This window comes from Lycorma delicatula, chromosome 1 (assembly GCF_047948215.1).
Source record: "Lycorma delicatula isolate Av1 chromosome 1, ASM4794821v1, whole genome shotgun sequence".
In the NCBI taxonomy this organism is placed as follows: Eukaryota; Metazoa; Arthropoda; class Insecta; order Hemiptera; family Fulgoridae; genus Lycorma; species Lycorma delicatula.
Window position 1 is genome coordinate 144,837,388 of NC_134455.1, and position 17,821 is coordinate 144,855,208.

Consider the following 17,821-nt stretch of genomic DNA (forward strand, 5'->3'; position numbering starts at 1 on the left):
TATGTTCAGAAAATCAACAATCTGGTGCATACAAATCCCCAGTTGACTGTCAGGGAACTTGCAGAAGAGGTTAGCAGCTCGATTGGATTATGCCATGACATTTTGATTGAAAAATTGAACATGCATCTTGTTGCAGCAAAATTAGTTCCTTGTTTGATGACCGAATAGTATAAATAACATTGAGTGGAAGTATGTCGACAATTTCTTGAACAAGCCGATGACAAAGAAACATTCATGCAAAGGATTATAACAGAAGAAGTCGTAGCAGGGTCTATGGCTATGACATTGAAACAAAAGTTCAATCATCATAATGATTGGCAAAGGATGAAGAAGCCCTAAGAAAGCACATCAGTCTCGATCTGATGTCAAAGTGATGCTCTCTCTTCATTCGACTTTAATGGAATTGTACATACTGAATTCTTGTCTCAAGGTCAAACCTTGAGGAAAGGATTTTGATAGTAAAACATCTATGCTATAAAGGTGCATACTATAAAGGAGTTTTACAACAATTATGTGAAAAAATCCGTAAAAAGGGGTAAGAGTTCCCTTGAATCCCATGAGGTGGTGATATACTCCTGGTTTCTTCACCAAGACAATGCGCCCACACATTCAATTTTGTCAATTCATCAGTTTTGTGCAAAAATTCAAATGACAGTCCTCCCTGAGCCTCCCTACACGCCAGACCTGGTTCCTTGCGATTTTTTTTTATTTCCGATATTAAAATCAGTGATGAAAGGATACTGTTTTGAGACTATTGATGATATTAAAGCAAATTCGTCATGGACCTTAAAGGCCATTTGAAATGAAGCTATCCAAGAATGCTTCGTGAAGTGGAAATCTGTGTGAATGGAGGAGGGGAATACTTTGAAAGGGACAAGGACCAGTAACACTGATAAACATAATTTTTGCTTGCTAACATGTGATACATGATTTTAATCTGTTTTTTGATGCTAAAACTGAATATAAACTCAGAATCTTTCTATCATCCACCATTTTTGAAAAAATTTTAAATTTTAACTAAAGGACATGTAACATATTAAGCTCCTATATGCATGTAAGCATTTTAAGCTCCTATATTGTATTTTGTTAGGTCATTTTTTATTGTTTAACTTTGTTAACATAATTTGTAAGCTATAAATAAACAATACTAGACAAAAAATTAAATCATACCATAGTCACATATTATGATATCATATCTAATACTGAACAGTGAGCCTTCATGGACAAGATTAATCATGTCTGTGCAGATCAAAACAACTGAAAACACAACTACGTTTGTTTCTATTAAGCACTGGATTTAGGAATGAATTAATTTTGTTCAGTCTTATTGCTGTCTTAAGTTTGTTAACAGTGCAGTGTCATAATGCCTTGAAATTGTCTAAATGATGTGGATGCCTTTTATTATGTATGTGGCAAGTTTACCATAAAATCAAGTAGAAAAGACATTACATCTTTAATTAAAAAATCATATCATTTGTACTTTCAGTGTAAAATTGGTGATCAAGATAAAACATGGGCTGCTCATATAGTATACACTAATTTTTCTGTATATTTAAGAGGATGGCTGAAAGGTGCACGGAAGGCTTTGCCATTTGATGTACCTATGTCTTGGCATGAACCAAAGGATCATGTAACCAATTGTTACTTTTGTTTAACAAGCATGTCTGGAAATTATAAAAAATCTAAACATACTGTAAAATATCCTTCATTGTAATCTGGAATCAGGCCTGTACCTTACAGTGAAATTATTGCAGCACCTGACCCACCTCTGAATGTATGTTTGGAAAGCAGCGATGAAGAATCGGGCAGTATTGAAGAAGACAACAATGATTTTGATTTTGAATTATCTTCCAATAAGCCACATCTTATATCATAAGATGAATTAAATGACTTGGTTAGGAATTTAAATTTATCAAAAAAATCATGCTGAACTGTTAGACTGCAAGGTTGGAATTTACTTCAAAAAATACAAAAATTTCAGTCTTTCAAAGCCGACAAAAAGAACTTTCTCAGTACTTTATTGATGAATATAATTTGGTTTATTGCACAAACATTGATGAGCTTTTGTTGCACTTAGGACAAGTTCATAAACTTGAGGACTGACGCCTTTTCATAGATTCATCCAAGTATAGTTTAAAAGTGGTTCTACTACACAATGGTAACAAATGTCCTTCAATACCAATTGCTTATGGTATTAATTTGAAAGAGACATACAATGTGATGAAAGACGTTCTTGAAAAAATGAATTATAAAAAACATATGTGGTGATTTGAAAGTTATAGCTATTTTGTTAGGCATGCAGCTGGCTATACTAAGTACATGTGTTTTCTTTGCGAATGGGAAAGCCGAGCTAGGGATAAACATTATGTTACCAAAGAGTGAAAGAAACAAGACAACTTAACTCCAAATGGGAAAAATATTATTCATGAGCCCTTAATTGAAGCCAAAAAAATATTTTTATCTCCTTTTCATATCAAGCTAGGACTAATGAAACATTTTGTAAAAGCAATGAAGAAGGACAGTCCTGGATTTTTGTACATCAGGCAGAAATTTTCGAATATAAGTGAAGGAAAAATTAAAGAAGGAATTTGTTGGTTCTCAAACAAGGGAGTTGGTCAAAGATGATTTATTTAACTCAATGTTAAACAATGTAGAAAGTTCAGCTTGGGCTTCATTTAAAGATGTTTGTAAAAATTTTCTCGGTAAACAAAAATCCAACAAGTATCACGATATTGTTAATCAACTTCTTACTTCACACAGAGCTATGGGCTGTAATATGTCTTTGAAAATATATCTCCTCCACTCGCATCTGGATTTTTTCAACCTCAGAGATGTAAGTGACGAATACGGTGAACATTTCCACTAAGACATTTTGGTGATGGAAAGCTGCTATAAAGGAAAATGGAATACTAACATGCTAGCCGATTATGTTGGACATTCATTCAGGATGTGCCTGAAGCTATTTATAAAAGAAAAGCAACAGCAAAATCATTCTAACACAGGAATGGCCATGAAAAATTATAAATTTTACAGATTTTAACTATATTTTCCCTTAATTTTTTTTGAAGCATAATTTGTTTAAAACTAAGGGTGATAAAAAAGTTGTATTTACAGATTTGTAATGTACGTGAAAAAGCAATTCAAGAAATGGTATCACATTTAGAGAAACATTAAAAAAAATTATTTTTGTCTATTACATGTAAAATTAATAATAAAGATTAAAAAAAATAAAGTTCAATTATTTTCTGAACAGACCTTGTATTATAACATTTTCTAGTTTTTCCCTTTTATGTAGAACCATACCTTCTTTTTTTACAAAGTCTGTAGACACCCAGCCGTTTTGGTATCAGGCCACGGTCCTAATGTTCTGGTTACCTTGTTACCAACTGCTACCTCAACCTTACTACCTGGTACCCCGTCCTTACTACCAACTGAATGTTATTTAAAAAGGATGGAAGGAACTTTTGAAATCTGCAAGTTACATCTCACCATTTTTAACATTAGCTACCCTTTAATTTAGTTTTACTATTCTTCCCCTTATTATCCATAGTATTTAGCAAATATTTCCAATAAAGTTAATGTCAAAGTTTAATAATTATAAGTATGAAAAGTAAGAAAACCTTAATGATTTAAAAATTATGAATTATCTATTATGATGGAATAAATAACTAAAATAACAAAAACAATGTAATTGGTAAGATTTGTGTTATGTTAATGATATAATTTTTGATCAAACTACAATCAATTTTTATTCTCAGCATACATTTTTAATTAAAAATTGTTTACTATAATCTTTGGTTAATACTTATATAATAAAAATGTGATATTTTAAACAGATCACCCAGTTATCAGGTAACCAAAGGGACCAAAATAGATGGTGCTGAACCAAGCACAGCAAGTACAGGAGTTGCATCAGGTATTGTACTCAAAGTTGAACAGAGTGGAAGCCAACCCATAGTACCAGTAAATACTATCGGTAGTTCAAGCACAACTGGAACAAGTAGTTCAAGCACAACAGCTACAACAGTTACCACTAGCAGACATGTTCCGAATCCACCACATAGAGGTGTTGCTGTTTCCAGCTTCTCAAGTATGCTTACTGCAAAATCAACATTTTTCATTATATCAGTAACAAATATAATTCATAAAGTTGCTCAATTTTGTCAGATTAATTTTTTCTTAAATAATATAAGAGCATTTTTTCTCATTTTTTGTTGTTGAGATTTCGAAAGTAGGAAGAACTTTCATTTTAAAACTGATTGTATTATCTATCTAATCAAAATTCGGCAAAAGTATGATACGATTAGTTACTTTTATTTGTTTTAAAATATAGCAGTTTTATAAAGTGGTGAGGCAGTGTTCTGAGTATTAAAAAAATGATAGAGATTAAGAATACTTTTTCACAGCTGCAAATAAATCTCTATAATAGATATATTTAAATAATAATGTGGTAAGGTTACATCTAAAATGTGTTTTATTTATTATGAGTTACATATTTCAATAAATTTCCTGAGGAAAGTTGGTCAATTTATTACTGCTTTATTATTTTTTTTTTTATTGTTTAAGCCATTCATGTTTTAAAGTCTTTTACAGAGTTTTTGCATTAAAGAAGGTAATTAAATTTCAAATATATAGATTGCTTTTAGATAATCTTAAAAATGATTAATATCAATTTTTTTCCAAAGGAAATGAGTAATTGTTTCATTCTGATTTCATGTTATATTTCACTTAATATTTTTTACTTTGATAAAATTTAAATTAATAAAATAACATCTGAAAGATCAAATCATTTTATAATTATCACTTTCAGATAATCAATGTGTGGCTGTTATCAGCATCACTACAATGGAAAAACTGTATTACTACAATGGAATTGTAAAGTCAAGAAAGTTTGAAATTGTTAATATGTTTATAATGTATATGTATTAAGTACATTAGCTCAATTAATTCATTAGAAGTACCAAATTGGATTGACCACATCCTGTCTTTGATGACACTTCATAACTACTGCTGACAATGTATAGAGATATTTTATTCCAATGATTACATTTTCAGAAAGAAATATTTCAAAATATAATACATTATAAGATTCTTATGATTTCATACAGGCAAACTATGATTCTTTATAAACCATTTAGTTAAAGAATTTCCATTCTAGCAATTGTGAAGCTGTCATGGAGTTATGGACTAAGAAAATATTTGTATGAACTTAAAGCTAAGGCTTTAGAAAGCAAAGAATTAGTATAACTCTTTTTGAAAATTTTATTTGTATCAGAAGTCTGACAAGAATTATCAAATGGAGCCAAAGCTCAACTAATACCAAGTAAAAGTTTAAAGATATATGTTTATGACTGTGAATTATTTTGATATAAAACAGTAAGAAGTCAATCTCTTGATTTTAGGACTAACAAGAATGTTGATCATAATCAAATATTAACGACATGTTATTCTTTTGTAGCAGACAGTGTATCACCTGGATCCCCTCCTCCTGGTAGTATACTTAGCCCAAAGGAAATTGATAAATCATTGCTACCACCCACTGTGAAAAAACTGAACAGTAACATTCAACATCTTCTAGTTGGAGCAATTGCTGCTGCAAAAACAAATGTTAAAACTAGGAAGATAGTACTTTATGTATCTGCAGCAGATTCGCAAGGTATTTCAGTTAAATTTGTTTTTATTTCTGTATTTTTTTAAGACTGGTTTTATTTGAAACACTGTATATCATTTGTCCTTAGATTAAATAAAAATTTGATAGAAAAAAATTTTAAAGCTTATATGCTTTACTGAATTTGACAGAATATGAATATTTCACAGTCACCATAAAAATTATTTGTGTAATTTTCTGTTATAAATAAAAATTAAAAGTAAAAGTTTTTTATAAATTTGAAACTACAAAATGCTCAAAAAACACCTACAAAAAAAATTATTTAAAATCTAAACATAAAGTCATTTCAGTTGTTAAGCACTCATCATACTGAGGAAATAACATTTGAAAAACTAAATTTTTTTGTAAAAATAAAAAAAAGAGAATGATATTACTACATTACAAAATATAAACATTAGAGCATAAGTGATAAATTAAAGCATTACAACACATAAGTGATAATTTAGACAATCATTTGCTAAATCTATTATCCTGTGTGCAATCTATTTGGTATTTCAACATAACAATTTTTGCATTGTGCAAAAGAGTTTATACCAGTTGATAATATACTTAAACCAATATTAAGTTTTTTAATGGATTTTGTAACTTTTTTGTTTATCAATATATGTTTTTGAAAGATTTTTTTCTCTAAATAAACTTGCTATCACAGGAAGTATCATGTAAATTCTCTTCTTGGAATCAAATTTAACCTGAATACAAACTGAACTATATATTACAATACAATTTTCTAAATTATTATCTACTGTTATATTAATTTTCTTATTCTTAACTTGACCTGTTTTATTTCTACCTGGTGAATAATACATTTTTTGTGTTGTTAATCAGGTAGAAACAGTGATCAGTGTGTCAAAACAAATGTTTGTTCAGTAATTTTTATTATTAATATTTTATAACTGTGTGTGTGTGTGTGTGTGTGTGTGTGTGTGTGTGTTTGTGTGTCTTGTGTGTATATTACTGGTATTATTTTTATTACATTTTTGTATTATATATTACATATACATAGTATTTACTCAGTACCTATTGATGATGACAGTTTAATTTGATACAAATAACGTTAAAAAAATACATATTTATAAAGCAATTGGATATTCTTGGAATATTAATATGAATATTGTACCTTAATGTTCTCAAAAAGGAATATTATTTTCTCTATTATACAATTCTGTATACAAATATTTATCGCTAGTATTTACATTCATTGTATATATTTGAGGAGGCTATAGTGTGCTCAGTAAATCTGTATCTCCTATATAGCCTATTTTTTGTTAGTTCAATTCTTTGTTGTGTATAAATGATACAATCACCTTTTTACATTCATTGTATTTATTTCAATAGACTATTGTGTGTGATTAGTGAAATTGTATGCATGCATGTGAGAAATTTTCAATTTCTTTTTCTGCTTAATTTTGTTATTTATTTACATAATGTTTTTAAATCTGTTAATTAATGTAAAAAAAAAATACTTTACATAAAGAGAAAAAAAAAGTAATAATGATAATTTAAGTGATAAATTAGTTATACTAATCATTATAGCCAAAATAGTTGTAATGGGTTATAATCCAGTTATCATTTAATTGTATATAACTCGCATTACATGGAATAATAGCCTCGCAAAACTTTGCTGTAGATTTTTAATGAATCCAATGTTAGAACATATTACTAGCATGCAGTTTGTTAACTTACCAACTAAAATTCTGGTTGATCTCCATCGTGATGCATTATGTATGAAGTTATACAACTTTACATGAACAGTTGCCATCAACATTGTGTCTATAATGATATACTTCATGGATATATATATATATATATCCTCAAACCATATACTTGTTCATTATAATGATCTGAAATTTAGTGAAATTAATGGTTCTTTTTTAAATCTATCAGTATTTAGATATTCACAGGCAGAGTTTATATACAAATACATAAACTATGTAGTTAGATTTTCTAACTACATGTCCTAGTCTGAATACCAAGACTTTTTCTAAATGTTTGGAATTTGATTGTAACAATAGTCTTCAGAAATATTTAAAGGTAATCATTAATTGTAAATTGCTTTGAATGGTAACTGCCTTTTTTATACCTACTTGATAGATAAAACCTTAATAATTTACTTTTCCTTTCCGTGGTAGGAGGAAAAATCTGCTGTAGGAGACCCAGCACTCCGTTCTACTGGGTGTGTGAGGTTTCCCGCCAAAAAATCAAGTGGGGACTCACTAAAAAACCTTCCCCCAAAAACAAGATGCCCGGGTACCCTCCATGAAGGTATTACCCGGAACATGCTGCTATCATCACGGAACACAGTAATGGGCCCGCAGAAGGGCCGGGTAAGCGCAGGCCTCATCACCGAATGAACGATAACCCGCAAGTGTGGAATGCCGCCGGCTCTGCGTACGGGCGGTCCACCAACCTACGTCCCCGACGCCTTGCGACGGATAATTTTACCCACAAGGCGGGAGATGACGTTCCATGTTCTCTCATTCATTCCCTAGCATCCTCGAAATGAGGATGCTTGCTAGTTCGCAAGCGTCAAAAGGCAGAACTGAGCGTAGTCCCTCCGCATTTCCTACCATCTGTGGCAGTGGAACACCACATGCTCTACGTAATCCAGCTCCCCGCAGTATGGGCACAAGCCGTCGTCCGCTCTTCTGCGGCGAACCAAGTACTACAATTTCGTAGTTGAGCTCGCCAAACCTCCTGGTGATGCAAGGGCCCACTTCCGGAATCAATCGTCGAGTCCAAGTACTCGTCGTAGCGGTATTCCATCGTGCCTGTCACCTCTCCAATAGAACATAATATGCAACCTGCCTGTCTGTTCCTGCATATATTTCACATCTCATCTGCGCTAGCAACCCTAGCAGGTATTTCACATCTCATCTGCGGCCTTCCTTGTATCTTCCCAGCGACAAGGAAGGCCGCTTCAGTGGAGACGGTCCTGTACGCAGCGCAGATTCTCAACGCCATCCACCTCTGCACACCCTCTAACAAGCAACGATTTCTCGCTCCACATCGATTTTGCACCACACCGGCACTCCGTACAATAGGATAGAGAACACGACCTGGAAGTATATCCTACGCTTAGAGGATCTGGGGCCTGCGACATTGCCAAGTAGTTCTCTCAGACTCCGAACAGTCCTTTCAGCCCGCTTGCCAAGCTGACGGACATGCGCGTAGAAAGAGCGCAGCCGGTCCAGACAGATGCCCAGGTATTTCGTTTCAGCGTCCGGAACGATGCCATAACCGTGAAGCGGATCGGTGCAAAATGCCTTCTCCCAGCCAATATTAACGCCTTGGCCTTTTGATGGGCCAAACATAGACCCTGCTTAGAGAGCCAGGCGTCAACCAGGGCGATCGACCGGTTGACCCACAGCACGAGTCCGCCTCTATCTTGGCAACGACAAGAAGCTCTATCATATCAACGAAGGTGACGGACGAAATCCCTATAGGTTACTGTAATCTTAGTACCCCATCGTACGCAAGGTTCCACAGGAAAGGGCCAACAACGGAACCCTATGGAACCCCACACCAAGCGTCGAAGAGCCGTCTGAAACCATCCAGCTCGTAGACGATCTTCCTGTCCTGTAAATACCTGTGTATCATCCTCTTGAGGTATGGCGAGATACCCCCTTTCATCGAGTGCTCTTAAAATAGATGACCAACTCACAGTGTTAAATGCATTTTTAACATCAAGCAGTACCACAGCAGAGATACTCCTGGAACGCCAAGTTCTGTTAGCTGCTCTTTTCGCCAAACGCATCACGTAGTCGACGCGTTAATCGTAGAGTGATCCGGTCGAAACCCAAACTGTCGGTCACTCAAGCCGCCTCCAGCATCCAACTCACGTTGTAGTTGCTGCATCAGCAACTACAACGTGTAGCCTTTCGAAGTTATTCGAAAGGCTATTGATGCAGTAGCCTTTCGAATAACTTCCAAAAGTTGTTTGTCAGACACAGCGGGCAGTACGCAAGAGCATCTCCAGGGGCTCCAGGCTTCTGCATATAAATAAGCCTTCCAGCCTGCAGGGATGTAATCGTGCGAGAGCATAAAGTTTATCGCACGGAGAACAGCCAGCTTGACGGAACGAGCTTGACAACAATCTTGACAACCTCAACCGGATCCCATCCGGTCCGGGCTTTTGTGCAGCTTCATCCTACGTACTAGTAGTTCACCTACCTCAAAGAAAGAAAGGTTATCCTTAACAATTTCCGTACGTGGGGAGTCAGCCGCCCTTGGGAACAGAGTAGTGACGAGATCCTCAACTTGAGCGGCGGTGAGAGCGGGGGACGACGCCTTGACAGCTTGTTCATCTGTCATTGCATGAATGTCACTGACATGAACCACGGTCCACCGATCAGCTTTGGACCATAGACCCACCGTGAAATCGTCAGCCCTGATCTGCAGAACAGTTTTGAAGGCTTCAGCCGCTCGTATATCCTTGACCCTGATCCTTAATTCTCCGTCACTGCCCTTACGAAGTGACAATACATCATTTGCTTCAGAGGCCGACACCCGGTCTTTCATGTCCTTTAACAGATCTGCGTATGTCTTTCCGGGAGCCCGTATAACCAAGTCTTGGTGTCAGGAGGTCCAGGTCTAGAAGTTGAAGAAATCTTGTCACGCGTGGTCCGGCCATTTAACTTCAGGAGGGCTACCCGGATGGGTTGTTCTCTACCCCGCCCAAATAGGCCAAAAGCCTTCTTGAAGAATGTCCAGTCTTATTATTTGGGAGATAAAACACTGGACTGCTAGACTCACCAACAATGAGCCGGAACGCCAGAAGAAAATCGAATAGAACTTTGCAATCTCCGCAGCCGGAGTCATAAAAAGCAGTATAGGAGGTACCACCAACCACAGGTGAGTCCTCGCCGAGAAGGACGGCTCCCTCCATCCTATCTCGGACGACTTCACTCCCCCTGGCTCTGCCCTTACGCAACAGGGAAGAGGCCAGGCAAGACCCAGAGGCGCACCGATCCGTCAGCCCCCCAGAGTCAAGTGGAGGCTCACAAACAACTTCCGTAGTCGACAAGTAGTCCACGGGCCAGCACTGGGCCGCCGCAGCTAAGGTTCGTCATCTGTAACTTTGCCATCCCATTTCTCTCTAATTCCATAATTGAGAATGGTCGTGGTCTGCGTGATCACCGAGGTCCTGGTAGCCGGCGGAGAGGTCTTCTCAAAATCTGTAAACTCGCCTGTTAGGGTAGAAAGCTCCGCCGTGATTCGTTTAATTCCCCGCTTCGATTGCGGTTGATATTTCGGTCCAGGTTTCTGAACAGTTCTTCCAGCCTGAATGCAAGCGCACTTACCGTGTCAACTGGTCGAGGCTCAACCCGTTCCTGGGTAGACGTGTGAAGGCCACCTTTATCCATCGAGGCCGAGAAACCCGAGGCACTCACCCGGGACTTCATTCCGCTGGATTCCCGGTTGTATGCTTTAGACTTCTTCTCACTTCCTCCATCCGGAGGGGGATAGCCGCCGTTTGATCTTCTATCTGGTTGAAGATTGTATTTCACCTCCATCCATATCCTCCTCCACCGGGGACGCTAAAACAGCTGGAATTGAGCAAAGGTCCTCAACCATTGCATCCTCAACCTCACCTTCCTCTGGCAAAGAGTCATTGGATAGTAGCTGCCTACAATGTAAAAGCACTGCATATTTTTCTTTCGCCCTTCTAGCCTGCAGATGATACATCTCCATCAGTTTGAATGCAGGGTCTAATGTCGGAAGTTCACCCGACTGGTCACTCCCATCGCCACCAGAATCAACATCCCTGGTTGACCAGGCAGGTGCATCGTGCCAATCAGAGCTTAATTTCTCCTTCAGCGTGAGAAACTGGCTACCCTCAGACAGGGGTACACTATTGATGGACATCTCTTTACACTTAGGTGAAAAAAGTGAAAAGAAAATTCTTAGTCCAACATAAACAAACAAACAGCTGTGAAGATGTAAAGAAACCACCACAGCCAAATGTCAATTAATTTATTATATAGGTACAATAATCATTCCGCAACGAGAAACTTGATAACTTCCTGTGAAATAAATCACCGTATAAGTCTACAAGAATAGAAAAAACAAAAAGTTACAAGAAATATTGCAAATAAAATACTTAACATACCATTGCTAACCCTAACCTAAATAATCCTTAGCAACGAGAACATCAATGTTAAAAAAGTAAAATAAACTAAAAAAATGTAATAAAACCAGAAAAACTATAACACGGAATGAAAATAACAACTAATAAATGGTAATAGCAACAAAAATAACAAAACAACAATGACAGAAACACGCAAGTTGATCCTGAATACAGAGCACCACAAAAGACACCCACCATCAATCATAGCTCTAAATCAACTTGAGACCTTAATACTTGTCTAGAAATAAGTTAACATAAAATTTCTGTTCTTTTCTTTTTAGATTGCTGTGTGGAAAAAGGGATTTTGCATAATAATGTGTATCCTGTTCTAAGGCAAGAATCACTAGAGCGAGGTTATGAATTACATATTATAGATCTTCATTGGAGGACTTCATTGGAGAAGCAACAAGATCATGAATTTCCTGAACTATGCATTGAACAACTAAATCGTTAGTAAATATAATTTAAGTGGTAAAAAGATACACAGGGTTGTGCATTTGATATGTTTTTAAGAATAAAGATATATAGTAGCCTAAAATAAATAATGACTGATATTTTATGGTAATGGAGTTATGTATGAGATATGTGTACCGAGTCCTTGAGGAAGTTTAGGCATATTCCTCCCATCAAAGTAATAAAAAAGAGTTATATAAACATAGGTCTGAAAATGGTTTGTTCTTGCCGAAAGATAAAAAGAAATGAGATGCCAGAACTGTACCTCTAGTGGGTTTTGAGGAAATTGGTAGGTTCTCAGTAAATTCTTTTAAAAGAAAATGGCTGAAACCTTAATGCCTCAAGACCAATGAGACCTGGATCCTAACTACTGAAGTCTATTTGATCTCAAAACAAACTTATTGCTTACATCCATCAATCTGGTTTGATGTTAATGTAAAACACACTTTTCAGCTTCATACTTTACCAGAGTATAGACAATACCAGCAGCAGACAATACCACTTAACAATGGTTTATTAGACCTAACAGTTTGTAGTCTCCCCACTCTTATTACTTGCCAGCAACAAGAGAATTTGTAATTCAGGAAACTACTAGTCACTGGTCAGCAGCTTCTCAAGGCAGTGGCAGATCATCTAGATTTTATCTACTGCTTCTTCAGCAAGCATCTTGATTGTTTCCTGGTAATGAGAGAAAATGTGGACTTTTTAAAGCCCCATAATTAATATCAATAACTTTTCAATTACTGCAAGGCTCTTGGTTTAGAAGTCAAATGTGTATCTGTCCAAAGGGATGGAAGTCTCCGTCCTCAGATCAACCCTAATCAGCATGCACTAACAGCCTCTGCTTATTCTAGATTCATCCATGACTACAAACATTATGAAATGAAACTATAAAAAATACTACATACAAGTACCAATGAATACTTCAAAAAAGAGTCAACATTACAATTTTTTTAGTTTTACAGAAAAATACTTGTTAAATACTTCCTTATTGAAGATTATTTGTTAGTTAAGAAAAGGTTTTATATTATATGTTTTTCTAGTTTTAGTATTAAATTCAGTGTAAAATTATTATCTTATCTTAGAGAAATATATTATCTAATGCCACTCAAAATAAATAAATGTATTTAAAAACTATATAAACTGTAGATCAGTAATTTTATTGATTTAAATGTCTGATACATTGATGATTTTTCAGTCTTCTTAATCATCAATTCATCATGAATTTCTTTTTAGGACAGTCAGAAGTTGCTTACACTGTACCAGTTTTGTTCTTGAGCAATTCTCTTGGAACGCCACTTCTTCCTAAGACAGTTGAGACCCAAGACTTTGAAATGGTTCTTAGCCAGGCTGGCAATCGAAGCTTGTTGGAGCAGTGGTACCATCATGACAGTCATGCACAACCTCCTTGCTATAGACTTCAACCCATAACAAGGAACATACCTGGTTTCAAGGTAGAATATAAAACTGTTTAATTTAAAATTAATCATTGCTTGTATCATTAAAGCTTACAATTTTATTTCTTCAACATTTTATTTTGAAAATATTGCTGTTTAATTCATTAAAATATTTTAAAACAGTAATAGCTTGATTTAAAAAAATCTTATTTATTTATTATATTTATCTTATACATATATTTCTTCCTTTTTTACATGTTAAAGTCTTTTGATAATGAACTAAATACCACAGCAAAAGAAATATTATAGATAGAATTCCCTGTAAAATTTAATGTAGAATTTAAAAATTAAATCTGTTATGACTGAAAATGAGGCTACTTTAGTGTATTCATAAGTTTATATTGCATTTATTTTTAAAAATGGGTCATACCACAAATTTCTTATTTAATTTGTTTGCTTGCTTTTATTAGTTTGTTTAAACTAATAAAATTTTTAGTAAAAAAAAATGTTATGAATTTTATGTCCAAAAATATTGTTTTTAGGTATCATTATTATGAGTATTATTTTTTTCTTTGGAGTTATTGGCATTGACTACTTTGTTCATTAGCCATTTTTTTACCATCTTCCTAATGGCTCCTCTGATGACATGGTGTCTGGGGCCACAGAGATGGTATCTTCATCCAGTTCTGTTATTGGAGAGGATCAGCAGCCAGCATCAAGTGATACCGACCTAGATTAACTTTTGGTGAAGAAGGGGCAGCAGCTGCTTCTGCATAAGTCGTTGTTGGTCAAGGTGTTCACTGCTGACAATTTTCTTTGCTTCAAGATAACTTACTTTTGGCAGGGGTTTTACCTCCTGGATTGCTATTTCCATCTTGTAAACTGGACAGTTTGTTGAACACAGTTGTGGTGTCCCTTGTTACAAACTGGAGGATCTTTGCATGGGTTGCCTCCATGACTATCTTTCTCATGCATGCAGAATCTCACCATCTCTCCTAATGGTCAATCTGCGGCATTGATTTACTCTTTAACTTGACAATTCCTCCACTATTTCATCTTTCATGCAATCCTTCTATTTCTTCTTCTGTGCAATAAAGAAAATTGCGGCATACAACAATCCCTTTGAATGAGTTAAGATCGGAACTGAGATGGACAAATCTCAGTAGACATCCACTCTCTGCCTCTCTGCACTGATTCCAGGCCCCTACTCACTGAAGCTTTTAGGGCTCCCATGCACTGACATACATGGACACCTCACTACATGCTTGCCATGGCAGGAGAGCCAATGTGAGCAATGGAAAGGTTTGTGTTACACTTGCAATCACATCATCCCTTTCCTCCACAAAATTGGTGTAAGTTCACATCCAAAATCATTTAGTAATAAACATGATCTGTAGCTGACCATAGAGTCCAGATCTAGTTACCTGAAGTTGCAAACAGGTCGAGATTATTGATATTAACAATGATCACTAATCTGAAAAATACTTAGAGCTGTGTTAGCCAGCTATATGTACTGTATTTATGTACAGTCTAAGGTAGTTGTTTTTTTTTGTTGGTTGAATTGGATCTTGTCTTTACTTTATCCAGTGATCTATGTAGCCTAAATTATTTGTTTTTTTTTTTTTTAAGAAATAAAAATCATACAGTTTTTTGTTCATAGAAAAAATTCAGTGAAACAATAAAAAGAAAAAAAATAGCGCTTATTTAAATCTAATGTGATTTACTGTAAATTAGAATATATTGCCTGTTTTTTTTTTACAAAGTAAAAAAAATACTCGATGAAAAAGCAAAAATGTCTTTTTTATATAATTACAATTGGTCTGACCTACTTTTGTTAGTATATTCAAACATTTCTTTCAAATTACAGTGTACGAAATAATCAGCTTTGAAACTTATTGTCATATACATTATGAATATTTGACAAGAAATTATGTATCATCATAAAGGCACTTATTCATTATAGTTGCATATATATTTTTTTGAAGACTACTTTTTGAAAAATAATTAAATATTCTCATTTCATTCTACCTAACTGTTAACTAATGTTAGTTACAGTATGGGCCAATTAATCTGAATATCAATAATCCTAAGGTTGGTGGTTTATTCACACTGATGTGGAATAGTTATATGAAATTTTCAGTAACAGTTTACCAGAAAAAATAAAAATATAAGCATATGATTAACTTTCTACTTTGTGTAGTACACTTATTTGGTGTTTATTTAGTTTTGGCATGTCATAATAAGTTATTGAAGACTTAACTTCTGGTTAATGTGATAAAGCGCAGTCCCATTAGGTCTGTATTGTCTGGTCTGTTGCACTTGACTAGCAGTTTCATTATGCACATATATGCACAAATAAATCAGACACAAATGAGTTTATCATACGTTTTTACCCCATTTGCTTTATTAATTTGATGCCTGTGTGTAATATTTTTCTAAGAATGTAGAATTCATGATTAGGACCTCCCTGCTGTAGTTATTAATATTATTTGCTTGAATCAAATTGATAACATGTTGTGATGTTTAACTCCATTCTACACTGATAGAGAAGTGCAGGAGGTGACTGACTTAAAATAATGGCTGACTTATCGATATAGAAGATGTTGCTCTTATTATTAATAGCATTTTAAAGTTTGATAAAATGATTTTTTGAATCTTTTAAGTATGTATGTTTTGAACTTTTTTAAAAAATAATTACATTTTTTTAATGATTTACAATATAAAATATTCATAGTGAAAGAACACTTTGAATTTAGCGTGATTGATTAGGTTTTTATACTTCTGCTTACTATTGTTTTCTCTTCTAATAATGCTGGTTTTTAAATATATTACATAGATTAAAACTAACTTTCACTGTTAGTAATATCTGAAATTAGCTGGCTTTTCAGAAACTAAATACTATTTCAGATTGAAACAGCTTTTTAAATAGCCTTTAAAATATTTCAGATTTAAATACCTTTTTTAGAAAGTAATATTCTTATGTCTGTCCTTAAGATCAGAACACCTTCCCTCAACATTTGAGGAATAAAATTAATGTTAAATATTTCATAACGTCCCTAGAATTAATATTAATTAAGGGTTATCCATGATCAATTGATGAGCTCTTCAACTTTTTGTTAACTGTTTTATGAAACTGAACATTTTTTTAAATAATTTTTTTATATTTGCTTTTTGTTAATGACTAAATATTGTTGGCTACTATGTTTTATATTAATAATTTAAAATTGTAAATTTTACCCTATGTTAATTGTAATATTTGACATACCATACAATAATATAGCTATTATCCTAATTTGTGTGATTTTTATTACAAATACAAGTAATATTATTGTTACTTTTACATTTTCTCTGTCAAACAAATGTAATTTCTCTTAATCATTAACTGTTCATGGTAATTCAGATCTGTTAAATTTCTAAATACTGCTTAATATTGTTTTGCTTGATAATTAACATCTTTTACTATTTTCAGGAGGGACAGCCTGAAGAAAGAGAAAAAGCACTGGGAATATGGCGTTCTGAAATTGACAGGCTTCTTTCTGTATTACTAGCTGCTTTTTCTGAAGAGTTACGTGATTCATATCTTACCACTGTTGTAGAGCAGGTGAGAGCTTGTCTTCTGTTTCTTTATAAGTAGCCTATTTTTTGACAACTTATGTTCATATTAGTATTTCTAAGATATCATTCTATTTGCTTACTATAAATTTTTTGGTTCATTTATAGTTGTAAAATCTAACTGTGATTTATGTTGCAATTAAAAAATTATTTTATAAATTTCCAATATAGACAGATCTAATGCATCTAAATACTTCATATAAACATATATTTGTTTGATTTTTAGTGATGAATTTCAGAAATTCTATTCTGATTAATGGAATTAAAAATTATTATTATTATTAATTAAATTTTTTAAAATTAACTACAAAGGGACGGTAACATGTTTTAGAATTTGGATGTATGTTTATATCTTTTTAAAACTGTAACTCCAAAGCCATTGAACTGATTTTTATGAACAACATATTTAACTTTCGATTTCAATCCAATGAATGAAAAATGAATAAATTCTTATTTGAAAAGACTTAAAAATATATTTAGTATTTATGAAGCATATATATATATATATATATATATATATAGGAAACTATAGGAAAACTATGTAATTCCTTTTAGGAATTACAT

The 17,821-nt window shown here is 34.0% G+C and overlaps 1 protein-coding gene across 7 annotated transcripts in view; it reads left to right on the top strand.

Annotated features, from left to right (window-relative positions):
- LOC142323571 (NACHT and WD repeat domain-containing protein 2) overlaps positions 1-17,821 on the top strand; it is a 182,548-nt gene that overhangs the window by 44,894 nt on the left and 119,833 nt on the right. For 6 of the 7 annotated variants that reach the window (XM_075363384.1, XM_075363419.1, XM_075363411.1 and 3 more), the window contains exons 4-8: positions 3,837-4,090; positions 5,459-5,656; positions 12,077-12,244; positions 13,485-13,702; positions 17,115-17,246. In XM_075363384.1, the coding sequence (XP_075219499.1) occupies positions 3,837-4,090; positions 5,459-5,656; positions 12,077-12,244; positions 13,485-13,702; positions 17,115-17,246 (970 nt within the window). The remainder of the gene's footprint in view (positions 1-3,836; positions 4,091-5,458; positions 5,657-12,076; positions 12,245-13,484; positions 13,703-17,114; positions 17,247-17,821) is intronic. The other variant, XM_075363402.1, reaches the window with a different exon arrangement.